Source organism: Mesocricetus auratus, unplaced genomic scaffold, assembly GCF_017639785.1.
Source record: "Mesocricetus auratus isolate SY011 unplaced genomic scaffold, BCM_Maur_2.0 Super-Scaffold_100004, whole genome shotgun sequence".
NCBI lineage: Eukaryota > Metazoa > Chordata > Mammalia > Rodentia > Cricetidae > Mesocricetus > Mesocricetus auratus.
The window spans coordinates 10,613,441-10,638,323 of record NW_024429189.1 but is presented as its reverse complement, the minus strand read 5'-3'; the positions used below and the strand labels follow the sequence as shown (position 1 = coordinate 10,638,323).

Sequence of the window (24,883 nt, the reverse complement as noted above, 5' to 3'; positions counted from 1 at the left end):
TATTTGTTGAAAAACTATACATTCAATCTAGCTTTTCATGAGGTAAATGTGATTGTCTCTACTCTGGGTTTTTTGATTGACTTAAAAATTCACTGCTTCCTGACTCTTCTAGGGAGTTACTGACATTTTGGTTTTGCTTGTAAAATAAATAGTGTGCCAGTTAGGTATTTTTGGAGGTGTACTCATTCTTTCCAAAATTTCTTCATAGTTTTATTGTTTTGAAAGCCATGGTGAAGAACTTATGGTAGGGTAAAGCAATACTAGAAGAATGGGAGGGACAGAGAGAGAGAGAGAGAGACAGAGAGAGAGAGACAGAGAGAGAGAGAGAGAGAGAGAGAGAGAGAGAGCACTCATCCATGTTGACCCTACCTCACAAATTTTCTATTCCCTTCCAATAATTATATCAAATAATGAATGCTTTGGGGAATTTATACATATATAGGTAAGCCCTTACTATTAGTCTTTTCCCAGTGACCATTTATTCTACCAGCCAGAAGGAAACCTTTTATGTCTGAAACTAGTGGTGATGTGACACTGTGTATCCAAGCTTTAACATATACACCATGAGGGTATAGCAGAAATATAGTATAGCAATAGATACAAATGACTGCATCAGCACCTTTATTTTCACTAGTTTCTAGATAAACATCACTTTCCACCCTCTGTAACTTGACACAACCTGATAATAAAGTATTAACATCTACATCTATCATTTTTCAGGTAAATGTTAAGTTACTATATTATTACTATTATTCAGCAGTCATGAGCTCACAATTAAGCCGGGCTTTAAGTTCAATATGGTACGTCCTTTTGGTGTTCAAGTTGAAGTAGATGAAAAAAACTAATTCACAAAACATTAAAGCACCCTCACTGTATATATGCTAGTCAGTAGGCTACACATTAGAAATATTTCTGTCAAGTCTTTCATTTTCAGGTTACGTCTGCTCTGCCTTGTTGCCTCCCACTGATCCAAATTAGAAACTGTTCATCAGAAAGCATGAAGTCAATGGCTGCTTCTGACTGTCAGAGTTAGACACACTAGGGAGCTGCAATCAGCGGATCGTTTGAAAGTATAGGCTCAATTTTTAGTTATCTCACAATCTATTTGCTTTTGTTTTTTAAGAGAAAACAATGTAAGTACTAGGAAAGATATAGGTAAACTTTATCTGTCAGCTTTTTGAATAGACAAAGATGGACTTGCAGGAACTTTGTTATCTGGATCTGCAACTGATGCACTTCAAAGACTCTGAAAAACCTATGCTTCTGTATTATGGAGAGATTCTTCTGAAAATTGATTCAGAAATAGAAATCTCCTTGTAAAGTATTTCTGAACATTTTTTAAGTCTACAGATTTTTTAGAAAAGTAAGAAAAGTGGAGTAGCCAGCAGTTTTTAGACAAAATACAGGGGCGAAAGATGAAACTATAACTACTTTCCTTTGCCCACCCCCAGCTCACAAGATAATGTTACAATTCAATTTTCAAAAGTAAAGATGAAAACATATTCTTGTCAAGAATGATAGCATTACAAAATTCAATTTGACACTTTCCAAAAATGGGTAATGTAGACTTGAAAAGTTCCCACTGACAATTACATTGAAATGACATACAATTTACAAAATGTCATTACTGGAGTTTCTCCAGAGCTGGTGCGTTCCTAATTTTCCTCTTTATAAATGAATTATGCCATTTGTAATTTGTTTTACTTGTAATCTTTCCTTGATTCTTCATGGAATAATAAAGAGAAAAATAAAACTTCAAAAGCAAAACAGAAGTATTTGGCTCCCAGATAGACTAGCTGTAACTATGAATTGTTCCTCTCAGCTTCTAAATCAGTCATTTATTCTCCTATTTTCCATGGAAAAATGGATGTTGTAACTACTTATTGAATAATATTATCTCAATTGATGAGAAGTTAACATGAAATTAATTTTTAGAGATACAAAACACTGACAGAAATCTTAAATGTTCTAGAAAACTAATGTCTTAACGGGTGGAGTAGAGCATTTCATGGAGACCATGTGCTCAAATTTGCCTTACTTCTCAGCTCCAATGAGCCAGCATCAATATTTTACTTTAGCTTTTCTTAATTCAAAATAATGGACAGATATTCCATATAGAGCCTTTGGGGGACTCTCAAACTTGCTCTAAAATTTCACATGCAAACCGTCATCTGCACTGTTCACCATTCCTATCTTCCACTGAATAACCCACTGAACTATGGGTACTCAAAGACTTTTCCAGCCCCCCCATTCAGATACTATCACAATTCTTCCAAAAACACATGGTCATTTCTGTCACAACAACATTCTACTCCTGGCACCAGTTAATGTCTTAAATATAATTTCTTGAGAATGAGGGATTTACTTCATCTTATAGCCTGTTATCATCCAAGGAAATCCCCCTTTCTGAAGCAGTAGTTAAGGAGGCACGTTGCTTTGTGGCTTGTTTTCCATGGCTTTCTCAGCCTGCCTTCTCAAAGCATCTAAAACTACCCACACAGTTGTTGCACTTCTCCCTGTGATCTGAATCTACTCACATCAGCCATCAATCAATTGCAGTTTTCTGTGATGATCATTTGCTGGAAAAAGAAATTTCTTTCATGAGAGTTGGTAGCTAGCCTTATCTTTAGGTATAAGCATAAGACTTAGTTTGTAGTAAGGAATTATGGAGCCTAAAAATTGTTAGCAGTAGATTCTCTTCTAAGATCCGTGACATCTATAGCCCAGAGAAGCTGCCTAGTTTTCCAGTACTAGGCATGATTTTCCTCCTGTTGAGAATGAGCCTTAAGATCAGACAGTGTTGATTGCCACCAAGAGGTGAGTACCCTTTATTGCACCTTTATGCATATCTTACCATGCTGGTAATTGTTGTGTTTCATAGGTGTGGCAGCTGGGGTTGAACTGTAGAATTCTTTCCCTGTGGTATTTTCTGGAAGCATACAAAATAGACTTCAGAAAATATATTGTCACATCAAATCATGTGAGTTCTGTATCCTAAATATACAGTGTCCTCAACAATAAAGGTCCACCTGGAAACCTAATTTTCAACCACGGGCTAGAGGAATAATCTATATTGTTTTGTGAGTAAAGTGGACTGCTGTAACCAAATGTTTGAAAGGAGGTTTGTTAGTCTATTGTGCTTGCTTGAAGCATGATCACTCCAAATGTGTCAATTTCAGATATACATGTGTGTATATGTGTGTATATACATACACTTATGTGTATTGTGTAAGGAACCAGAAGGATGTATTTATATATAAGTTTGTATACACACATACAAACGTAACAATAATAATCATGAAAAAGAGGCTATCGATATGAGGGTTGGCGCACTGGGGGGTTTCAAGATGGGTTAGTGGGGGTAAAATGGAGGGAGAAAAGGGGCAGAATGAAGTGATTTAATTTTATTTCAGTTAAAAATCACCAATTGAAAAACTACTACATGGGTTTTTGCAAAGGCAGTTTGGTAGCGTAAATTTCTCATTTGGGATTCCTTCTTTTACAATGACTCTAGCTTATGAAAGTTGACATAAAACTATTAAGCAAAGCAAATTTCACCTTTTATATTGTTTTTATTTTTGAGGCCTTTTTCTGAAACTCCTCCCTAAATAAAGTGTTTTATAGTACATACATTTTATATTTAATATTATCATTTAAGCATAATTTGGGTATAGATTCAAATGTAATTGAAGTATGCTTATAATTTAGGTAATATCTATTAAGAATTTCAACTTGCTATTAAACTGAATAGGAACTGTTATTGGAAATCTATTGGGATTAGGTATTATGCTTCTGTTGCCATGCATTCAATATTCTATGCCTACAACTGCAAGAGTTTTAATACAGTTCTTTTTTATCATTTTTTATTTTAATTTTTGAATAGCTTGTTTTACATGTCCATCCCAGTTCCCTCTCCCTCCCCTCCTCCCGCACTCCCCTTCCCCCCCACCCTCCCACCCTATTGCCAAATCCTTCCACATAGGGGATATCTAGAGTCTGTCATTTCACTCTGGGTAGGGTCCAGGCACTCCCCTAAGAGTCCAGGCCGAGAGAGCATCCCTCTTTATGCTATGGGCACACGATGACTGTTTGTATTCCAGGGATTAAATCATGCATTGCACATTCTCCTGCTTTCTCAGCATTATTATTCTACATCATTTATACTTTCTTATGTCATTGGAATTATATCTATGTATTCAAAGGTAACAATGGAATTTTGGTACTTACTAAATCAACTGAGTATAAGGCTAGAGAAAATAATCAGTATAATAACTGAGGTTTCAAATCAATGAATATTGTGCATCTGCGTTTCCTAGAAATTGTTCAGTTTCTCTCTGCAATGTTTTCTAATTTTCCCTCTAAGAATCTTACATACACATATAAATAATTTTACCTATGGAAAGATCTAATATCATATTACTTTCCTATATTCATTCAGTTCTCCTATCATCCATAGACTCTTTTGATCCAAAGAGATACTTACATGTCTCCCTCACCGCCACTGACAGGAGAATTCTCCAGTTTTTCCTTACTGAGACATCACTATACAGTCACTGACTTATGTTTTCTTAGATAAATGCCTATGTAAAAAATAAATGCAGTATATAGTGCATACAGAGAGCTGTCTCTTTGAGATGCTACCTTTATAGGATGACCATACTCATAGCAGTACCTCCTAGTTCATAGGCAAACCTTTAAGAAGTTTAAAATCCTATAATTATTCTTGCTATTTTCTTAATGCTAAAATGAGGGAAAAGTCATTGTTCTACTGCTCTTCTAATTAATGATGAAACACTGGACATAGTAAGAGCTGATGTTAGTCTAGAGTACTATAGGGTGAAAAGTGTGTGTGTGTGTGTGTGTGTGTGTGTGTGTGTGTGTGTGTGTGTATGCTTGTGTGTGCATGTGTGATATTTTGTCCTCACTGTTTGCTTAATGAAATCACAAGCCGTATTTAATACTTGCTGACTGTGATTTCAGGTATGGGCAAGGGTTTGGACCATGCAAATTTTTAGTTTCTTTATTGCCATGGTTAATATTTATTCTTAAACTTGACAGTACTTAGAACCAGCTATGACGGGGCTAATTTAGGTAGAAAGGGGCACCTAAACATGAATTGTGCATTCCATGGACTGGTACCCGAGCTCTATAAAGAAGGAAAAAGCAAGTTCAGCATCAGTATTAATCATTTTAGTTTTAGATATTAAATGCAAAGTGATGAGTTGTTGCCCACAGCTAACAGAATACCTTGTTGCCTTGATGGAGTGTGAACCCAAAATATACTTCCCCTTTCTTCCTCAAAGTTTAATGTCAGATCTTTTGACACAAAAAAAGTGATTAATACAGAAAACAAATATCAGGAATTTAAGGTTGTTACTGTGATAAATTTGTTGTTTGTAGGTTTCTGAAACTTGTTTGAGGAACGAATATGAAAGAATTTGCAGCTGTGGTCTTGAGAAGTTCTAGAATCCTGTAATCAGAAATTAGTGGTTGTTCTCTTTCAAGTCTGGAAGACTAGAAAACAAAGAAACGGGAACAGTGGAGACTCAACTCCTAATCTTTCAGAGAACAAGTCTTTATTTGGAACTGGGATATAGGGTATTTGAGTTATGTTCTGCCTAAAAAAGAATCGGACCACACTCTTCCTTGTCCTGGAGTTATTGAGACTAAATTCAAATGTGATGATAAGTGGAAGAAATTTCTAAATATGGAGGGTATAAAAACTATGAGCTGTTGCTGTCTATATTGCTTATTCTTACAGTGAAAAAGAAAAGAAAGACTTGAAAATAATGAAGTTTGGATAAGAAAAGAAATTTGAGCTACTGAAAAATTGCAGACCTGGAGGGACAGAAGAAGGACCTGCAATTGTTAAAAAGATTAGGGCTTTTCTAGTATTTGTCTAGGCTTTATCCTTGGTGTCATTCTTGTTCAGGTTATGTTTAGTTAGTCAGGCAGGTGGGACTACAGAGAATTAAATGATTCCGAGAGCAGTGGTGGAAGAAATACCCTTTCCCTGGCAAAGGAACTCCAATATATTATCCAATACCAAATGATCAGCCCTGAAAACATGTGTCAAGTTTATACTTAGCACATAAACAATGTTTACAATCAGTATATACATTGTATTATATGAGCTGAATAGAATGCATTTATATATATTATATATATAAAGTATATAGTGTATGTGACATATATATGCATACACATATATGTGCGTATGTAGTGAGTGTGCAACAACAATTAGAAAGAGCTCATGAATTTAAAAGCTGAGGTAAAGGCTTCATGGGAGGACTTGGAGGGAGGAAAGAGAAATGATAAGTAGAGTAACTATATTTTTTTATTTTGTTATTTAATTTTAAATAGCTTCCTTCCCATGTCAATCCCAGTTCCCTCTTCCTCCCCTCCTCCCACACCCTCCCACCATCCTCCCCAGGCTCCCACCCTATCGCCACTTCCTTCCACATAGGGGATATCCAGAGTCTGTCATCTCACTCAGGGCAGGGTCCCAGAACTTTCCCAAGAGTCCAGACTGAGAGAGCATCCCCTTTGTGTTATGGACTCACAAAGTCCGTCTGTATGCCAGGGATAAACACTGATCCACTGCCCAGGGTCCCATAGGTTGCACAGACCTCCTCATTGACCCCCACACTCTGGGGGTGTGGATCAGTCCCCTGCTGGCCTCCCAGCTGTCAGTCTGGGGTTCAAGAGCTTTCCCCTGTTCAGATCAGCTGTCTCTGCTGGTTTTCCCAGCCCATTCTTTGCCAATTTGCTCATCGCTCTTCTCTCTGTCACTGGGTTCCATGGGTTCAGTTCAGTGTTTAACTGTAGGTGTTTGCCTCTGCTTCCATCAATCCCTGGATGAAGGCTCCAGGATGGTTATAGACATCAAGTTCATTATCAGGAATGGGCATTCAAGGTGGTCTCTCCACTATTGCTTAGTTTGCCAGTTGGTAACATCCCTTTAGATCACTAGAGGTCTCACTGGTGCCATAACTATCTTCTAACCTATGATTCTCTCTTCCCCCATTCTACCGCCCACTCAACCTTCCTGTTCCCCCATAACCTACTCTCTCTTCCTCTTCTCCCCCTCTCTTCTTCCCAGCTCCCACTCCCCCCAACCCCTCTTGTGTTCCCATACCTGACTTCAAGCTCTATTATAAAGCTATAATCCTGAAAACAGCTTGATATTGGCACAAAAATAGGCAGGTAGACCAACGGAACCAAATTGAAAACCCTGATTTTAACCCACACACCTATTAACACTTGATTTTTGACAAAGAAGCTAAAACTATACAATGGAAAAAGGAAACATCTTCAACAAATAGTGCTGGCATAACTGGGTATTGGCATGCAGAAGACTGCAGATAGACCCATGTCTATCACCTTGTACAAAACTTAAGTCCAAATGGATCAAGGATCTCAACATAAATCCAACCACACTGAAACTCTTGGAAGGGAAAGTGGAGATACTCTTCAACGAGTTGGTACGGGAGACAACTTCCTGAACTTAACACCAGTGGCACTGAGATCAACAATTAACAAATCGAACCTCCTGAAACTAAGGAGCTTCTGTAAGGCAGTCCACAGAGTGGGGAAAAGATATTCACTAACCCCACATCTGACAGAGGGCTAATCTCCAAAATTTACAAAGAACTCAAGAAGCAAGTCTCCAAAACACCAAAGGATCCAATTAAAACGTGGAGTACAGAACTAAATGGAGAATTCTCAATAGAGTAGGCTATAATGGCCAAGAGACACTTAAGAAAGTGCTCAACATCCTTAGCCATCAAGGAAATGCAAATCAAAACAACTTTGAGATACCATCTTATTCCTGTCAGAATAGCTAAAATCAAAAACACCGAAGACAATTTATGCTGGAGAGGATGTGGAAAGAGGAGAATACTCCTCCACTGCTGGTGGGAGTGCCAACTCGTACAGCCACTTTGGAAATCAGTATGGAGTAACTGTATTATAATCATAAAATTAAAAAAACAATTTTTAAAGTGAGTAAGAAAATTTGGAAACTATATTTCAACAGCAAAAATAATAAAATACTTCAGATTGTTGTATCAGAGAGAGCAGGGGTGGAGAGGGCAGAAAAAAAGGAGAGAGAAGGGGATTAGGAAGGAGGAGAAGGGAGAGGAAGAGAGTGGAAGACAGTGCTCCACTGTGAAAATTCAAATGAAAGTTAAGAACAGACTGGGGATTCTGCTGTATGGGCTGTTCCTCCACAGTCATCTAGAGGGATGGTTTCCAGACAACAAACCCAAGACTGATGGAACTGTGCTTAAGTGATTGGGGCCCCTTGAAGGAACACTTGTCAGCAACATCAAAAAGGTACTGGTGTTAGAGGAATGATTGATGAGAGTGTATGGAGAACATGGAGGCGTAAGCATAGTTTCTTGTTGGGGTTAGACAGTGTGTTGCAGGCCTGGGGTCCCTGAAAAAAGACCATAGTGTGGAAATGCAAATATCTAGCCTAAAATACAGTGAAGTTCCCAGGATAGGAGAAATGCTAGGACTTAAAGATAGAGTGGATAAGCTGGCTGTGTGAAGTAAACCTATAAGGAGAGAGAGGGACACACGGAGAGAGGCAGAAATACTGGAGAAAGACAGAATGAGGGAATGGATGACAGAATGACAGAATGGCAGAATAACAATGTGTGCCACAAGCTACATACACATATAAGCATATCTCCAAAAGTTTGACTGCGTCACTACCCCAGATGCAATACATGTAGCTGCAGCTGGCCTTTTCCTTCTCAGATTAGGTCCTCTCTTGATCCGATCTTTTCTTGCTGTGTTACATTCCCTTTCAGAATGGGAAGCTTACTGTGTGCTGTTGTGTTGTGTATCAGATCTCTGTAACGTGTTTTTTGGCTTTATAAGGCTTACAGTTGAAAGATTAGATTTGCAGAAGAGATTTTTGATGTTGGATTTTTCAAAGAATTTTTCAACTTTTAAAGATTATGGAGACTTTCAAAGTTGGATTGAATATATTTTACATCATGGGATGGGCATGAGCCTATGGAGGCAAGAGTTCAAAGCTTAAAACCGATGTGTTTTGGAGATGGTTTGTTATGGTTAATATTTATTTAAACTTGAAAAGATACGGGATTACTTAGGATACAAATCTTTGGGCTTGTCTGTGTGGCATTTGCTAGAATGGCTTAATGGAAGTTCAAACACTCACCCTTAATAGGGATGATGTCATTCATGGTCTTAGATTCTGGACTGCATACAAAGGAGAAGGCAAACTAAACACCAGCCTCTATTGCTTTCTGTTTCCTACCTGTATATACATTGTGACCAATTGTCTCATGCCTTTGCTTCTGTATCTTCCCTTTCACATTTTGTACCCCCATACAGTTTGTCAGATAAACCCTCCTTTCATTACTGAAGTTGCTCATAACAATAAATATAATTAGGATATCTATTGAGATGTATGTACATATGTATGTGTGCATGTATATATTACACACATGCACACTATAGTACATACAATCATAGGATGTTTTAAATGTGCTACAAGAATACATACTTTGTGTTTATATAGTTTTCATGTAATCTCATAGCTAAAATTTAACTAATTTGGAAACAAAATTTACATGGTCTTACATAAATCAATTAATCTTTCCCTTATATCAGTTTTGCATGCCTTTAGTGGAAATTTCCTTAATAAGATCTATCTTTGTAAATTATTTCAAATAATAATCATAATATCATAATATAAAGATAAACTTAAAATGCTCCTGAGAAAACTCAAAAATAATAATTTACGCTAGAATTAGGTTAAACCATGTGGATTTGTGCTATCTGGAGTTGCTGACGTAATGTTAGGTCATACAGCAAATTTTCTGTCTGATTCTGATATTTTTATATTTACATGCATTTTCAAAACATTACTTAAAATAGTTTAAACAATGTATGTTATGGGATAAATAAAATTAATGTTTATATATAGCTTTATTCTAGAGGAGCTTTTTAAATCACCAAAATGAAAGAAGTTGCCCCAAATGTTGAGTACCAAAGTTCATTTTTCAGTAATTTATTAAATTCCAAGATTGAAAGCATGTTTCATTATTGACAAATGTGTATAAAAATTAATTTAGAAATCTTCAGATTATAAATTTGTCTTTAAATAACTAGATAAATAAATAAAAACAGGGAAAATATAATATAATACACTCAACGTAGCTTCTGCTGCTGGCAGAGGTTAGCCTCTGAGTAATCATTAGCAGGCAAGTAGGAAGGATAAAAGGGAAATACAGGCAGTCCTTTCTTTTTATCAGAAGAGAATTGCATATAAATTCTGTCGTGAGAATTCCTTCTGTAAACTGTTTCAGAGCATTAGCTGAATATAAAGTCCTGTTTCATTATTGAGCTCCTTTGTAAGACTGGAGAAATTACTTAAAGTTTCTGATGTTTATGATTTTCCTTTATTTAAATAAATGCTATAATCATTCATTAGGATGTTGTGGGAATTGAGAGTGATTGTGTTTATTTAAATGCCTAGCCAGGAGCTGGGCTGAGTTCAGAATAGATATTTACTATTTAATTTTCTAAATTATGCCTAAATCACTTTGCTTTTCATTACCAATTGGAGTTAAAAGTTTACACTGTGCATTTTTGGAATACAGAGTAAACCTTCCCCAAATAACTACTGCCACTTGCATCTCACTTATATTTTTTAAAACTTTCTTTAAATGTTTATTTTATTTATTATGTATAAAGTGTTCTGCCAGAAGAGGGAACCAGAACTCATTATAGATGGTTGTGAGCCACCATGTAGTTGCTAGGAATTGAACTCAGGCCCCCTGAAAGAGCAACCAGTGCTCTTAACCTCTGAGCCCCATCATTTCACTTATATTAATAGGGTGAAAATATAAATTTTCCTGCCCATCTCAGGTGTGACAGTACAAATCAGCCCTTCATAATATCTGACACAATATCTGATATTAATAGTATGAAAGTAAGAAAAAATTTCAGAATGCAGCCATATGCCATCTAGGTCCAAGAGTGGCAAAAACATGAAGGCAGAAGATGATGAACAAAGCTGCTAACTTCCTGAAGTTCACAGACCCACTCAGGGAAGGAGCCGGGGACAAAATATACCTTTCAGGACCATAGTGACAAACTCACTCCAAAAAGCACCAGACTCCACCAAATGGGGACTCAAGCATCCAGTTTGTGAATCTTTCTAGGAACATTTCATGTCCCTAGTTTAACTTTATCTGAGAAGTTGATCTACACCTATAAAAGAAAACATATGTCCTAATGTTGGATTTCAATTTATAATTTTTTCAATCTTTAATATCTTAATCCTTAAGAACATATGTAGCCAGTTCAAACCATTGATCAAGGTCAATATTATTGTGACACAGTCCAACTGAAATGCCTGAGTTTAATCACCAGCAGCAGCGGAAAGCAGTACAATCCTGCTAGACCACAACCAGCATTAGAACACAACTCTAAATGATTATACAAAGAACAGTGAGAGTTTCATGCTCTGTATAATTAGATCTACACTAGAGAACTGTAGAAACTCTCATTTCAGTTCATATTTCTATTGCTCACTTGTCTCATCTTAATTGGATCTGAACTTACATGAAGTAGTAAATCAGGAGTAAATGTATATTGCAAGAGGTTCTCTTGTCTCACCTAGGTCCTGCTGCCACTTCATCCCCAAATGAACACACAGATTAATTATTAAATTGTTGGCCGATGACTATGACTTCATATCAGCTAGCTCTGTAGTATTTACCCATTTCTACCAATCTATGTATTCCCACGAGGCTGTGGCTTACTTGGTAATGTCTGACATTGTGTTACTCTTCTGGCAGTATCATGACTCAGTCTGGTGCACTCACTCTGCCTACCTTTCCCAGAATTCTCCTTGTCTCCCAGACTGCCGATCTTCCTGCCTCAGTGACTGAACAGTGTTTTATTCATTAGCCAATAAGAGAAACATATATATATATACATATATATATATATATGGAAAACCCCATCAAATGTAGACTGTGTTATAGCATTTACCATGCCATTCACTTGAAAATTCATCAGAATCCTGAACTTGAATGAGTTTCTGTTGGTTTCATGTACAGTCAGAGCCTTGCTAATAATTCAGGGAATTGTTTGAAGGTTTGTGTAGAAAGGCATCTTGTCAATATTCCTGCTTTGTACGTATACTGGGAGGCATTGATATAGGTTGAGTAACCCAAATTTGAAAGTCTAAATTCTGAAATGGTTCAATGCTTAAAAGATTATGTGCATGATTTTGGTGTCATAAGAAGAAAATTTAACACTTGACTTCTTGTGGTAGACTCAGGTCACAGCATGGGAGCATTGAAAAGGCTGTATAAAATCTTATTTTGCATATGATATATAAGTGTATATATACTATTTGGTTTATATTATATAATATATGGGATATATTATTATGAAAAATAAATGAATATTTTTATCCTTGGTAGCTAGCCAAGAAACCCTCATCATGTTTGCACACATGTAAAAGTATGAAAACTAAAACATAAGATGCTTTTGGATAATGTGCATTCATCCTATATAATCTGCAGCTTTATGAGTGGATCATAGCCACTACTGACCAATAATGTGCACTTAGCCAAAGGTAGGCTGTGGATACATTAATGGGCAGGTAGCTGTACATGGATAGTGTGTGATTATAAGCTCTCTGTGAAACATTACAGCATAAATCCTCAGTTTTATTAGCAACGGTTAATTTTGTTGTTACATAGAAGCAGAGTGGATATTAGAAACAGAAGTATAGCTTGGGACAATTTTGACATTGGTAGTATAAACATTGCTTGTAGGTTTAATTGCTCTCTAATTATCCAATAGGAACATGGAGCACATGTAGAAGGTCAAGTGTACTTAGCACTTGAGCTCATTTTGCTCCTTGGAATGATTCTCAGTCAGTAACTGAATTAAGGTTCCTGAGATGTGATATGCTATGCACTGACAGAGCAGTTAGAATATTGTAATGATGTCTTAATGGAAGCAAACCACACAAACTCAGGTTTCTTTCCTTACAGATAAAAAGACTTGTGGACCTCATGAATTCCAGTGTAAGAACAACAACTGTATTCCAGATCACTGGAGGTGTGATAGCCAGAATGACTGCAGCGATAATTCCGATGAAGACAACTGTAGTAAGTGAAAAGCCTAATGACCTTGCAAGCCTGACAGCCCATTCAATAAGCAGGATAGCATTTTTTATCTCAGCTAAGGCAAAATTTGGACTCCTTAATCCTGAAACTCACATTTCTATACATATATTCACAATTGGACAGAATATTCAGAATAAATTGACCTGACTCTTAAAGGGTAAAATGATTGGAATGCTTACTCTGGAGTTATTTTCTTTCTGCTCCCAGAATTGGTAGAAGTGTATCATGAGGTTTAATACAGTCCATTAGTATGCAATGAAGAAAGCCCTTGATGCAAGTTCATACAATGAGCTGACTGATGTGCACACAGCACAACACATATCATTTTTAACGGATGCTATTCATTCCATTTCTGCCTCAATCCTTTTACAATACAAATTCACCCAAGAGCATCTTTCAGTGAGTTATCATTTATCCTCACTGGAGTAGTGAACACCATCTGAATTCAGGATGCTTTCCTCAGAAAATAGAACAACACTGATGGCATCTGCCTGCTGAACTTCTATGCAATAAATTTAGTACCAATAATTATCCAATCATTATATATTTGCACTGAGGCAGAGTGTCTGTGCTTAAGCATTGATCTCTCAGCAAAACTCTTATCAGTGCTTTTATGTATAAGTAACAAGCAATATTACCATGGTTAAAATGAGAAAATGACCAAATTATATTTGTTAAGTATCTATATTTTTTCCTTTCTAAAATTGTGTGATGCAGATGTATAACAATCTGCTCCTTATCTAATTGGACTAATAGCAATCATTATCAGGGGGCTATACTATATATAATCTGTATAACAATTCATTATAAGAAGGTATGTAGCTGATGGAGTAAACCTTACAGAATCACTTGGATATTCAGCCTGCAAAATATGCACTAATGTCTCAAATAACTTTTGGGGCAGTATGACCTGTGCCTGACAATCAATTGATTCAGAATATCTGAATGTGGCAGTACCTGGAGCTCCCACCTTCATATACATAACCCTAATGGATCATGGATTACAAATGGATTATTGCATGGACTTATTAGAGTTTTAGGCTTATTTAATCAGAACTAAAACCACATTTATACAGCAGTTTCTCATACAAATCCAGTGATTAAAATAAAAATTAGATAAACTTATGATGGTACTAATAAGAGAAAAATCAATTTAAAATAGAAGAAAGTACATACTTGATGCATCAGATATTTCTTAAATTTGACTGACGTGCTTAGCCTTAAACATATAGGTACCTGGAGCAAACACTCCATTTTGAAGGATGCTGAGGACAACAGGGTAGTTGAGAAGAAACCTTGGAGACTTGACTCAGTGAAATTTCTCCCTTCCTCTACCCCTTTGGATGTCACTGTTTCCTGCTTGTAACTTCAGATTCATCCATGGGACTTTTGCATCTTAAGCCAATTCTCTAGCACATTTTACATTTATTTTGAGGTTGAATATTGCTAATTAACCAAACTGCCCTTAAACTCATTGTATTGCCCAAGCAGTGCTTGGATTTGTGATCATCCTGCCTTAACACACAGTACCTGGGATTACAGTCTTGTACCACCTGAGTTAGACCTTTGTTCACGGGATTGTTGAAATCATGCAAGAAGTTGAATTATTGCTCTAATAAGAAAAGGAAAAGAAGAATGAGGACTTTGATAGCTTGCCTCTGATCATCTGAGGATCCCACATGTCTGAGTGTTATTGTTCAGACATGTAGAAGTCAGTTTGTGGCCAAAGAAAGGTGACAGAATTTTGACTTCACTAAACACTGAAAAAGTATCAATTAAAAAGACTAAAGGAAAATGTCCATATAAAATAGTTAACTTTGTATGATCTCTTAATTTCACATTTGTTACTGAGTTTATTGGTTAAGAAAAGCAATATTATCATTTCAAAGGAGACATAACAGTGTTTAAGACTGAATTATAATACAACTGAGGCAAAAGAAAGCAGAAGCATATGCAAGCTGGACACACATATCAAGAAAATATCAGAATAGATTAACATGCTAAATGCATAATGTGCATGAGCATGAAGGGATCTATAATTACCAAGATATTTTATTCTTTAAGTAACAGCAGCTGCATACTTTAAATTCTCTTTTAGATTGCTTTGCTTATGAATCTGACTAAATGTATTGTATTTTGAATTATGTTACAAAAATGTCAGATGTATGCATGAGGATAATTAAAATGGTAGTGAACCCATTAATTGCCAAATGGGCGTTGAAATCAAATATTTGCATTCTTATGTTCACACAGGATGATTGAGCCATAGCCATTAATTCTCATCTGATGATCATTTTATTTGCTAAATGTCCTTCAGCAGTGGTGTCTGCTCTAAAATCAAGGAAATGTCACTGTCATTGGAACCATTTTGTAATCTGAGAAATCTTACCATTTTCTTGCTTTGTTAATGAAATTATGATATATGCCATTGAAGTTTGCTACATAATCAATATATATAGAAAATTATTTTATATATTTTAATTAATATAACACATTATATTTTCTTAAATGCCATGTAATTTATCACAAAATTAGTTTTTGTATATAGACAAGTTGCCTCTAGTTTATGTGAATGTCTAGAGTTTTCATATTGTATCTATATCAGCCTATTCTATGGTATATCCTTTACAATAAGTGTTACAATGCTGATACTGACACACACATTAATATAATTCTTGTTGAACATAGAATAACCGGCGTTCAGTAGAGAATCTGAAGGTTATATGTCTATGCTCTGCTGTGAAATACGTGGTTTGGAAAGCTCATTTCACTCTTGAACTTCATTATTCTGTGTGATGTCCCCCATAGTTCACAGCTACTTTGAAATTTAGAAGTTGGCCAAGATATGGAAAATGGACTCCGTAGAAGCTTCTTGGTAGTCAATATGCCTGGGCAGATTCACAGAAAACATTGTAGATAGCTCATGTGCTGGGTGCCCATCCACTCTTGGGATAGCTATACCGTTTATATGAGAGACAGTGTGGGAACAACATTTTAGTGATTCTAGGAAAAAAGGCTGCATTCAGACTTTCTTTCCAGATGGGTTAGCTGCCAGGAACAGCCATCTCACTGCTGAAGTTCTAATATGGACAAACAATGCTACCTGACTTAAAATCTGAAAACTGTTCTTCCAATTTATGTGAAAGGCTTAAAGATTTTATAAGCAATTGGGATTTTAAAATTAACTGATTCCAGTTCATTTAAAAGAGCCTTTTTTCCATCTATCTAAAAACAAGTGAATGTTCTTTGCCACATAAATGAGGGTTAGAAACATATTAAACAGACGGCTCTTCAATGGCACCTGTATGCATGTGGATTTATCATTGTTGCTGTTGATAGATACATGTGCTGGTAAATTTTAGTGCATGGCAAAAAATACTCATAAATTCCATTGTCAATTAATATGTTCATGACAAATAGGAGACTCTCTCCTTTACTGGACCGTCAAATCTAATGATGTAGGCCAAAGATTTTATGAAACAAGTTTACTGTCCACCTATGAAGCAAAGGATACCAATAGACGTACAACTTACTTATGATCTTATATCGGTATGGTACAATTCTCTATACAACAACATCTGCTAAAGCCTATGAAGCCATTTATCAAATAGGAAACATATTTGCTATTAAATATAATAATCACAAACTATAACAACAGCAGAAAATTAACGTTCACATTCTATCACATGTATGTAAATGTTTCCTATGCAGTTTCTAAGCAGTTAGACATATGTTCTAACTGTTTTCTCTATCTTTATTTTCTAATGAAAACTATTTTTAGCCTCATTGTTAAATAAATTATACATATATTACATTTTACACATGAACCACAGTAAAAAATTAAAACAAAGAAAATGAAAAATATGCACATATTTCATCTTTTATTTTTGCCAAGAATAAAACTCTTTGTGTTTACAAAGTCCAATGAAATACTTTAGTTTTTAACTGGGATGATAATGACAGCAAATAAATAAAGTAGACAGAGATAGGCAGGTGTCTATCATAAGAAAGTCGGCTTCCAACTGTCCTATGAGCATTTCTGCAGTCTGTGGAGAGCAATATAGACTGCACTAGTCTTGGGTATCTAGTTGGCATTGATTCAGTTAAATACTAGAACTTTGTCATTTAGAGGAAAGTTCTGATTCTTTCTGTGCTTCAGTTTTCTCAATTACATGGAGAAAAGCAATGCAATGCATTATCCAGTTGTTTTGAAGTTTGAGTAGTAAATTAGATCAAGTACTCAGCAATAAATTTCTCTAATGTATAGTAGAAAATAGATCATTAGCACCTGGCAGTTATGGCTAATATTAGTATCAACAGAGTTATTTTAAGATTAGGGATGCATATGTAAGAGAATGAGCTGTTACTATAATAACCACAAAACAAATCATCAGAAAGACTTGTTAGAGACTATCCATTTTGGGCTAGAGAGATGACTCAGTGGTTAAGAGCACTGGCAGATCTTCCATAGGACCTGGGTCTCACCCTAGGACCTTCATGGCAGTTCATAACTGTTTGTAACTCTATTTCCAGGGGACCTGACACCCATGGCAAAACACCAATGCACATAAAATAAAAAAAAATGAATAATTGTAAAAAAAATAAATGATCCATTTAGAAGTGTTTCTGCTTTTGTTGTGGTTTGCTTTGGTTACTGTTTTTTGTTTGTTTGTTGTTTTGTTTTGTTTTTGTTTGAGATAAGCTTTTGCTATGCAGACAAGCTGGCATGGAATTTGCTATAAAAGCCTGGGATTGTAGGTGTACACTTTTAAGCCCATCCAGTTACTTGTTCCCATGCTTCTAAATCACATTTTCTTTTATTGGTAGACTTTTAAAGGTCAAGGTCAATTCTAAACCACAGCAAATTGTTCTCTGATACACATAACATTTCAACAGTTCTTCAAAGTTCCTATTTACAAAAGTGTAGGAGTCAGGACACCAGCCAAGCACTACTAATGCTCAGAGACTGAACAGCTCAAGAAAGTAAGGTCTAATATAAGGCTGCATTGTTGAACAGCACAAGTAGAATTATTTCTAAATGTAGGCAGAGACATTATGGAGAGCAAAAGTCTCCATGTATGTGTTCCTCAGTTTAGATATCTATTACTTATTCCTCTTTTATGTGGACAAGGTTAATATTGCATAGGACACAGCTGCAAAAACAATGAGTGAAAACATGTTTAAAGTATATTTATTTGTATAATGCCCAAAAGTGGATTGATATAATCAAATAATAAATTAAAATGAATGAATAAAACATCTTTAAAAACACAATTAATGATTTGAGAAAGCAGAGGTTGATTTTTACCATCCAAGACTCCAATCTGAAGAAGGGTAATGCCCAGCTGTGACATTGATCATTTCCAGGAACCAAGTTCTGAAATCAAACCTTAACATTGTGACAAAACACATACCCCTAAGGCTAAAAAAGGCAGTTAAGGCATGCTGTTTGAATTTTTTCCTACCAGAAATATGATCAATTAAAATTAAGTAAATACTGAGCAAATTTCCAAAATGTACAGATATATTATACAAGTAACAATTACACAAGCAAATACGCTGGGTTTTTCTCTTATTGTTTGTTGTAAAGAAAGCCTACCCACCAATTCCCAGTGCTATGTTTATTAACCTGGGTTCTTCTATGGCAAAGTCAGATGAATAAAATCACTAGCATACGTAATTAAAAGTCACTATCAATGTCTAGATATCCTTACATTGTTATGAAAATACTAATAGATAAAGAAAGCCAGAAAATGTTTATTAAATACATTAAATGGCTTAATACTCTAAATGGAAAGACCATGTCGCAGTATTCTAGCATATAAATTTTCCGATATTTGATTTTACTTTCAAATTATATTTTAATAAATAATAGCCTATGTATTATAGTTTTCAAAATTTAAATGACTCTTTGTATTAATGACCTTAAAATTACATTTGAATATTAGTATATTGTGTCCCATAGATTCTCCATAAGATGTTCCCCCTAAATGATCTCTTACGTTTGCCTAACCTCTTCTGTTTTTCTGCTACCTCCTCATGTTGATCACAATGCAGCTGAGAACATACTCTTACCCTATGCTTTCTTCCTGTCTCCAGAGCCACAGACCTGTACGCTGAAAGATTTTCTCTGCAGCAATGGGGACTGTGTTTCATCAAGGTTTTGGTGTGACGGAGAGTTTGACTGTGCCGATGGCTCTGATGAGGTAGGGAATCTCTGTGAACACAAACAAAAAGGTAAAGCTGGTTTCCACCAGGGTTATAGCCATTCGGTATGATAAGTGTGACCGAGGAAAGAGTTTCATTGCACCCTGCTCTGCATAATCGGTTATAAAGATTTAATTTGGGTGTTATGTTTCACAGACCTCACAGTATAAAATCACTGTGCTACTACTGACAATTCTGTAGTATAGTTTTCTCCACTGTTGAATCTCTGATCAAGGAATATGATGCTTGGAAATACTCTTCCCGTTGGCTTGTGTGCCTGTTTTAGATTTGTTTATAATCTTGCTGGAGTATTTATAGCTCTTACTAATAATTTATGCATTTTAAAAGTTTTTCTTTCTTCAGTGGTTACAGTCTTGTAAACTTCAGTGTGGTCATTGATTTTAATGAAACCATGGGTTGAGATTTCCCTAGATGAAGGATCACAGTCCATTTATTAAAAGACACATGCTTTGCGAAAAAATAGGAGATAACTTCTCTGGACAACTCTGCAAGCTTGAATTGTGCTGAGGTTTTCTTGCTATGTGTCATGTGACTCCATGGAACCTTAAAACTAATCATACAGAAATTATACCAGCTTTTGGCTTTTTTTGCACTGAGGCAAGTGCAAGACCGATCACTTTAAAGGATTTTCTTAGTTTCTTAATTGTGCAGGAGGAAAACAGGCAATGTAAGTAACCACGAGGGGAAAAGAGGTTTTCAGTTCCTTATGGAAATCATTGCTGTTTCACTCACATGGTAGTGCTACAGATATGTGTTGCCTGATCAGCAAATACATGCATTTACTACTCATAGAAAGTACCCCCATCAAATTTAGACTGTAGATGATGTTCCCTATTGCTTTAGAAGTTACTATTTAAGGGCTAACTTCTCTAAGTATCCACTGATTCCCTTTCTGTAAAAGGAGCACAGCGTGTCTCTACTGTTTGTACAAATTGCATGCAAAGTAGGAGTTTTCCATTCTACAACAATCCTTACAATGACAGATACTTCCATTTCCTTGCCATTTTGGAAATTGCATTCTAACTACAGCTAGGAATGCAGTGTTTAGCCAAGATCATTTCTAAATTCTTACCTCAAGACCACTGAATCTGAACCACAGATTTACAAAAGTAATCTCAAGATTAGTTGAAATTATCCATTTTGTTCAAGAACTATTCATAAATCAGAATCTAAACTCCTTTGTAAGATTCTCTAAGAAGACTATATAGTTTACAATGACGACCCACATACTCATTTAGCATCTATCATTTAATACTGTCTTAATCATTCCAAAGTCAGGAGAATATATTTCATATAAACTTAATGTATGCAAGGCAATGTTTTGACTTTTATTTTGCTTCAGCCACTTCAAGCATATTCCTTGAGCCTTATGATTTCTTGTTGTATGTTATTACTAGATGTTCAAAGTATATAAGAAGAATCAAAATCTAATTTCATCACAAAACTTTCCAAAATATTATTCATTTAATAATATAAGTATTTACTAACAGCATTCATCTCATTCACTAGGTTCCTGGGCTTTGTTCTTTCCTGGATGAATATATTTCCATTTACTAAGTGTTGTCAAGGCAAGGCTCTAAATAAATTTTTCATTATTGTGGTCTTCACTTACAGACAGCGCTATTCACAGCAAATTCTCTTTTTTCTATAGAGTCTAAAATAACATTTTACTTGATAAAAGACAGTGAACAAATTACCAAAATGAGGTCTTAGCACAAATCTAGAAAGAACAGTCTTATTAAGATTATATTACTAGTAAGTAGAAAAGTTTGGAGAATTGTAATTCTGTGTACATATGTTCTTAATAATATCTTCTTAAAGACAAAGTTTAGAAGTTGAATTAACTTAAAATCAAGTATATATCTCTGTTGCCTACATAGAGAATTATCTTTTAAAATATATAAATCCTTTTTTATTTAGTTATTTTATTTTCCATGTTGGGGGTGGTAAACACATGCTACATTATAAATGTGGTCAGAGAACAACTTGGAAGCGTTTATTCTCTGCTTCTCCCATGTGGGCTCTGAATATTGAACTTAGATTGACTGGCAGTAAATACAGCAACAAAAATAAATAAATAAATAAATTTAAAGGTATCAGTGTGAGATACTACACAATGTTTCTCATTTCTAAACTATCTACCTCTAAAAACAGTATAAAACAAAGAGAAATCCAGTAATAATGACTCACTCAAGTGTTCACAGTGATTTATAAAGATCATTTCCTACTTACTAGAAACAGGGTTACTGTGAGGAATGTAGAACTCTAGGTCTGAGAAAAGAATTTCACAACATTAAATGTAAACAACATCTTAGAATGTGAGCACACAGGACTAAAGGCTCAGTGAGCACAGGGAGTAGAAAAAAGCTTGAAAGGGCCTTGACTGACAAAGGGAACAAGTACAATATCTGAAGGGCAAAATTCTATAATTGATTGAAACTCAGTAGGCATAAAATCCATGAGTTCACAATACTATTTAAAAATAAGGTCTCAAGAGTCACTTTGGGTTTCATAAAATATTAATATTCCTCAAAAGATGACTCAGTGGTTAAGAGCACTTGCTTACAAATGCCTATAATCACAGTGTCAAGGGAATATATCTCTCTTTTGGTTTTCCTAGAAACTGCATAGTCAAGATGCGTATACATGCATTCAGGCAAAACATTCATACACATAAATTAAGACAAATAAATGTTGGAAAAATGTTACAAAGCATTGGTAGAGGGGGATAAATACATTGAAAATATATTTATAATATTCTCAAAGAAAAAAATCATAGAAAAGATAATATAACAAATTCAGAAGGCAGAGGTATTTTTCAAAAAACAAATAAAATTTCTAAGCAGTAACAAAACGTTTATATATGTATAATCTTACCTAAATTCAATATACAGACATACTTTGTAACCTCAGTTTACCAAATAATATATTAAAGTAAATAAAGATATTTTGTGTGGTTTAAACCTACTAATGAATTATTATTATTATGGTAGTATAAAATTTCCAATGCCATAGGGATGTTACATGTAGGAGGATGAAAGAAGTGTGAATTTAAAGGGTAGACTTAAATACTTAGTTCATATATTTGAACAATCTTTATACTCATGGGCCTGAATTCTAAGTTACAACCAGGAAAAGGATACACACAGAAAAACTATGGACCTACACATTTTATCAACATAGATGCAAAAATCCTTAAAATGATACTCACAAACTAAATCCAACAGCCTGTTAGAAATTATATACCATGGTCAAGTGTAATTAATTCTATGAATGAAGGATTACTCAATATATGCCAATCAGTAACAATAACACACTGAGACAACAAAATGATATAAATATGATTTTGACAAATACAGGAAAGGATTAAAACTAAACATTTTTCATTTTAAACACCGAGGAAATTAATTGTACAACATAAAGAAGCCAACAATCAAGGTCACAATGATGAAATAAGGGCCCCCTTATGAAGTGGCAAAACCTGGCAGTGTTTTCGGGAATCTAGTGTTATCCTAGGAGGTTCACTTTCACTTAGTATAGTCTGGAAATCTTGATTTGTTCGAGATGAGTTGGGTCTTCCAGTACTTTCCAGGTTGTCTTGACTAATCTGATATTCACTACACAGTCCACAGTAGCTTGAACTAATAGCAATCCTCCTGCCTTTATATACCTTGCATTTCAAACTATCTTGACATATTTTACCTTTCCCAAAGGTAGATCCAGTTCTGGTAAAACTTCCTCTCAAAAGCCTTCTCTAAAAAGACACATGTTTGTTATTCTTAACAACCAATGTATTTTGTTATTGTAGTTTTGAAAATAGTATTTTATATTAGTCTCCTAGCTTATAATATAAGAAAGAATCCCACTTTTTCATTATCACTTATGAAAGTCTCTGGAAAATAATAATACTTTAATATTTGGGAAAATATTGGAAGAAAAATGTCAATTCTATGGAATAGTCTAATAAATTTCTACCAGCAAATATAAAACTTTAAAAGGAAATACAGTCTCCTTTCTTACCTGAGGGTTTATCTGGAAAGAAGAACAATGATCTAACTTCTACATCTCAGCAATTTCTATAGTTATGAGCTGTTAAGCCAGTTGTGGGAGAGGAAAAAGTATAGATTCGGAAACATATAAATTATTGTACATGAGAAAAAGATCAGTCCAGAAAGATATTTGGGCAGTACAGCTCATTTAAACCAATGTTCAGATCAAGGCGGGTGAATGTCATTCTCCATTATCTCCCACAAAGAACTGATGGATTTCCTACTGTTTGACTTCTAATGAAATCTGTTTATGAGCAAGTAGAAGTAGCCACAATGACAAATCATTATACAGTTATTTAGAAACAAATGTCATAATAGAAAAACTGACTCACAAATAGCTAAATGGTAAAAAGAACAGTTCAGAGAAAAAGAGATGAGTAGCAAGAGAACACTAGGAGAAAGATGGATAACAGTATGGAATTTAATTTCCCTAGGCTTCGTGTTCGTTTCATGTCCTACCCTCCCTCAATATTCAAACATAGCAAGTAAAAAAACTTAAAATATCCTTTATGAAAATGATATAGGGCCTAGAAAGGAAACAAAGAGTGGAAGAAAATGAACCAAATTGCTCAAGAAATGAAAGAAGAAATAGAATCAATAAAGAAAATCCAAAATGAGGGAAATCTGGAAATACAAGGTATTTTTAAATAATTGAATTAATTATCTCTGTGTTATACTTGGCAGAAAAATTGTGAAACAAGTTGTTCCAAAGATCAGTTTCAGTGTTCCAATGGTCAGTGCCTTTCAGCAAAATGGAAGTGTGATGGGCATGAAGACTGTAAATATGGAGAAGATGAGAAGAACTGTGAAACAGGTAACATGAGAGTAGAATATGTCTAACTGAGTGGTTATTGTTAACTTGATAGAATTTGAACCCAGGTGTGTCTTCCAGAAAACTGGCACAGACACACATTGTATTGGCTTTTAGAGATCAATGGAGGTAACTGTAATAAGGTCTTTGTGTGCTCTTCCTATTTTTCAAAATCATTTTGGCAGATGAAATCACTATGGGATAGAAGTATCAGTCTTGGTATTGGTCAACCTTATTACAAAAAGAAATATGTTTTAGCTTTATAATGAAGTTCTTAGTGATAGAAGGTGAATTTCAGAAACAGATGGTAACAGTTGGAAGCTGAGAAGTATATGAATGTTTTTTTGTACTCCTGTCTCATACCAAGGAAAATGGAAACTAGAAAGTCATGGAGGGTATAGAAAAATAATTTAGTTCATATATTTCTATTTCTTAAACATGTTTCTGAAATATGCTCATTAAACATAGAATATTTGTTAAGATGTTTTGATTGCAGTGTTTTATAGAAAACAAATTCAAAAGGCCATACTGCCATTTATGTATCAGCACAAAAGCATAGTCTTGGGAGACAAGGCACTAGAAACAGTTTACTTACTGCCATGAAC

General features: G+C 35.1%; 1 protein-coding gene across 6 annotated transcripts in view; it reads left to right on the top strand.

Annotated features, from left to right (window-relative positions):
• The window catches only part of Lrp1b (LDL receptor related protein 1B), a 1,890,041-nt gene that overhangs the window by 1,724,163 nt on the left and 140,995 nt on the right, over positions 1–24,883 (top strand). For all 6 annotated transcript variants that reach the window (XM_040745299.1, XM_040745298.1, XM_040745301.1 and 3 more), the window contains 3 exons: positions 13,056–13,172; positions 19,290–19,396; positions 24,152–24,281. In XM_040745299.1, the coding sequence (XP_040601233.1) occupies positions 13,056–13,172; positions 19,290–19,396; positions 24,152–24,281 (354 nt within the window). The remainder of the gene's footprint in view (positions 1–13,055; positions 13,173–19,289; positions 19,397–24,151; positions 24,282–24,883) is intronic.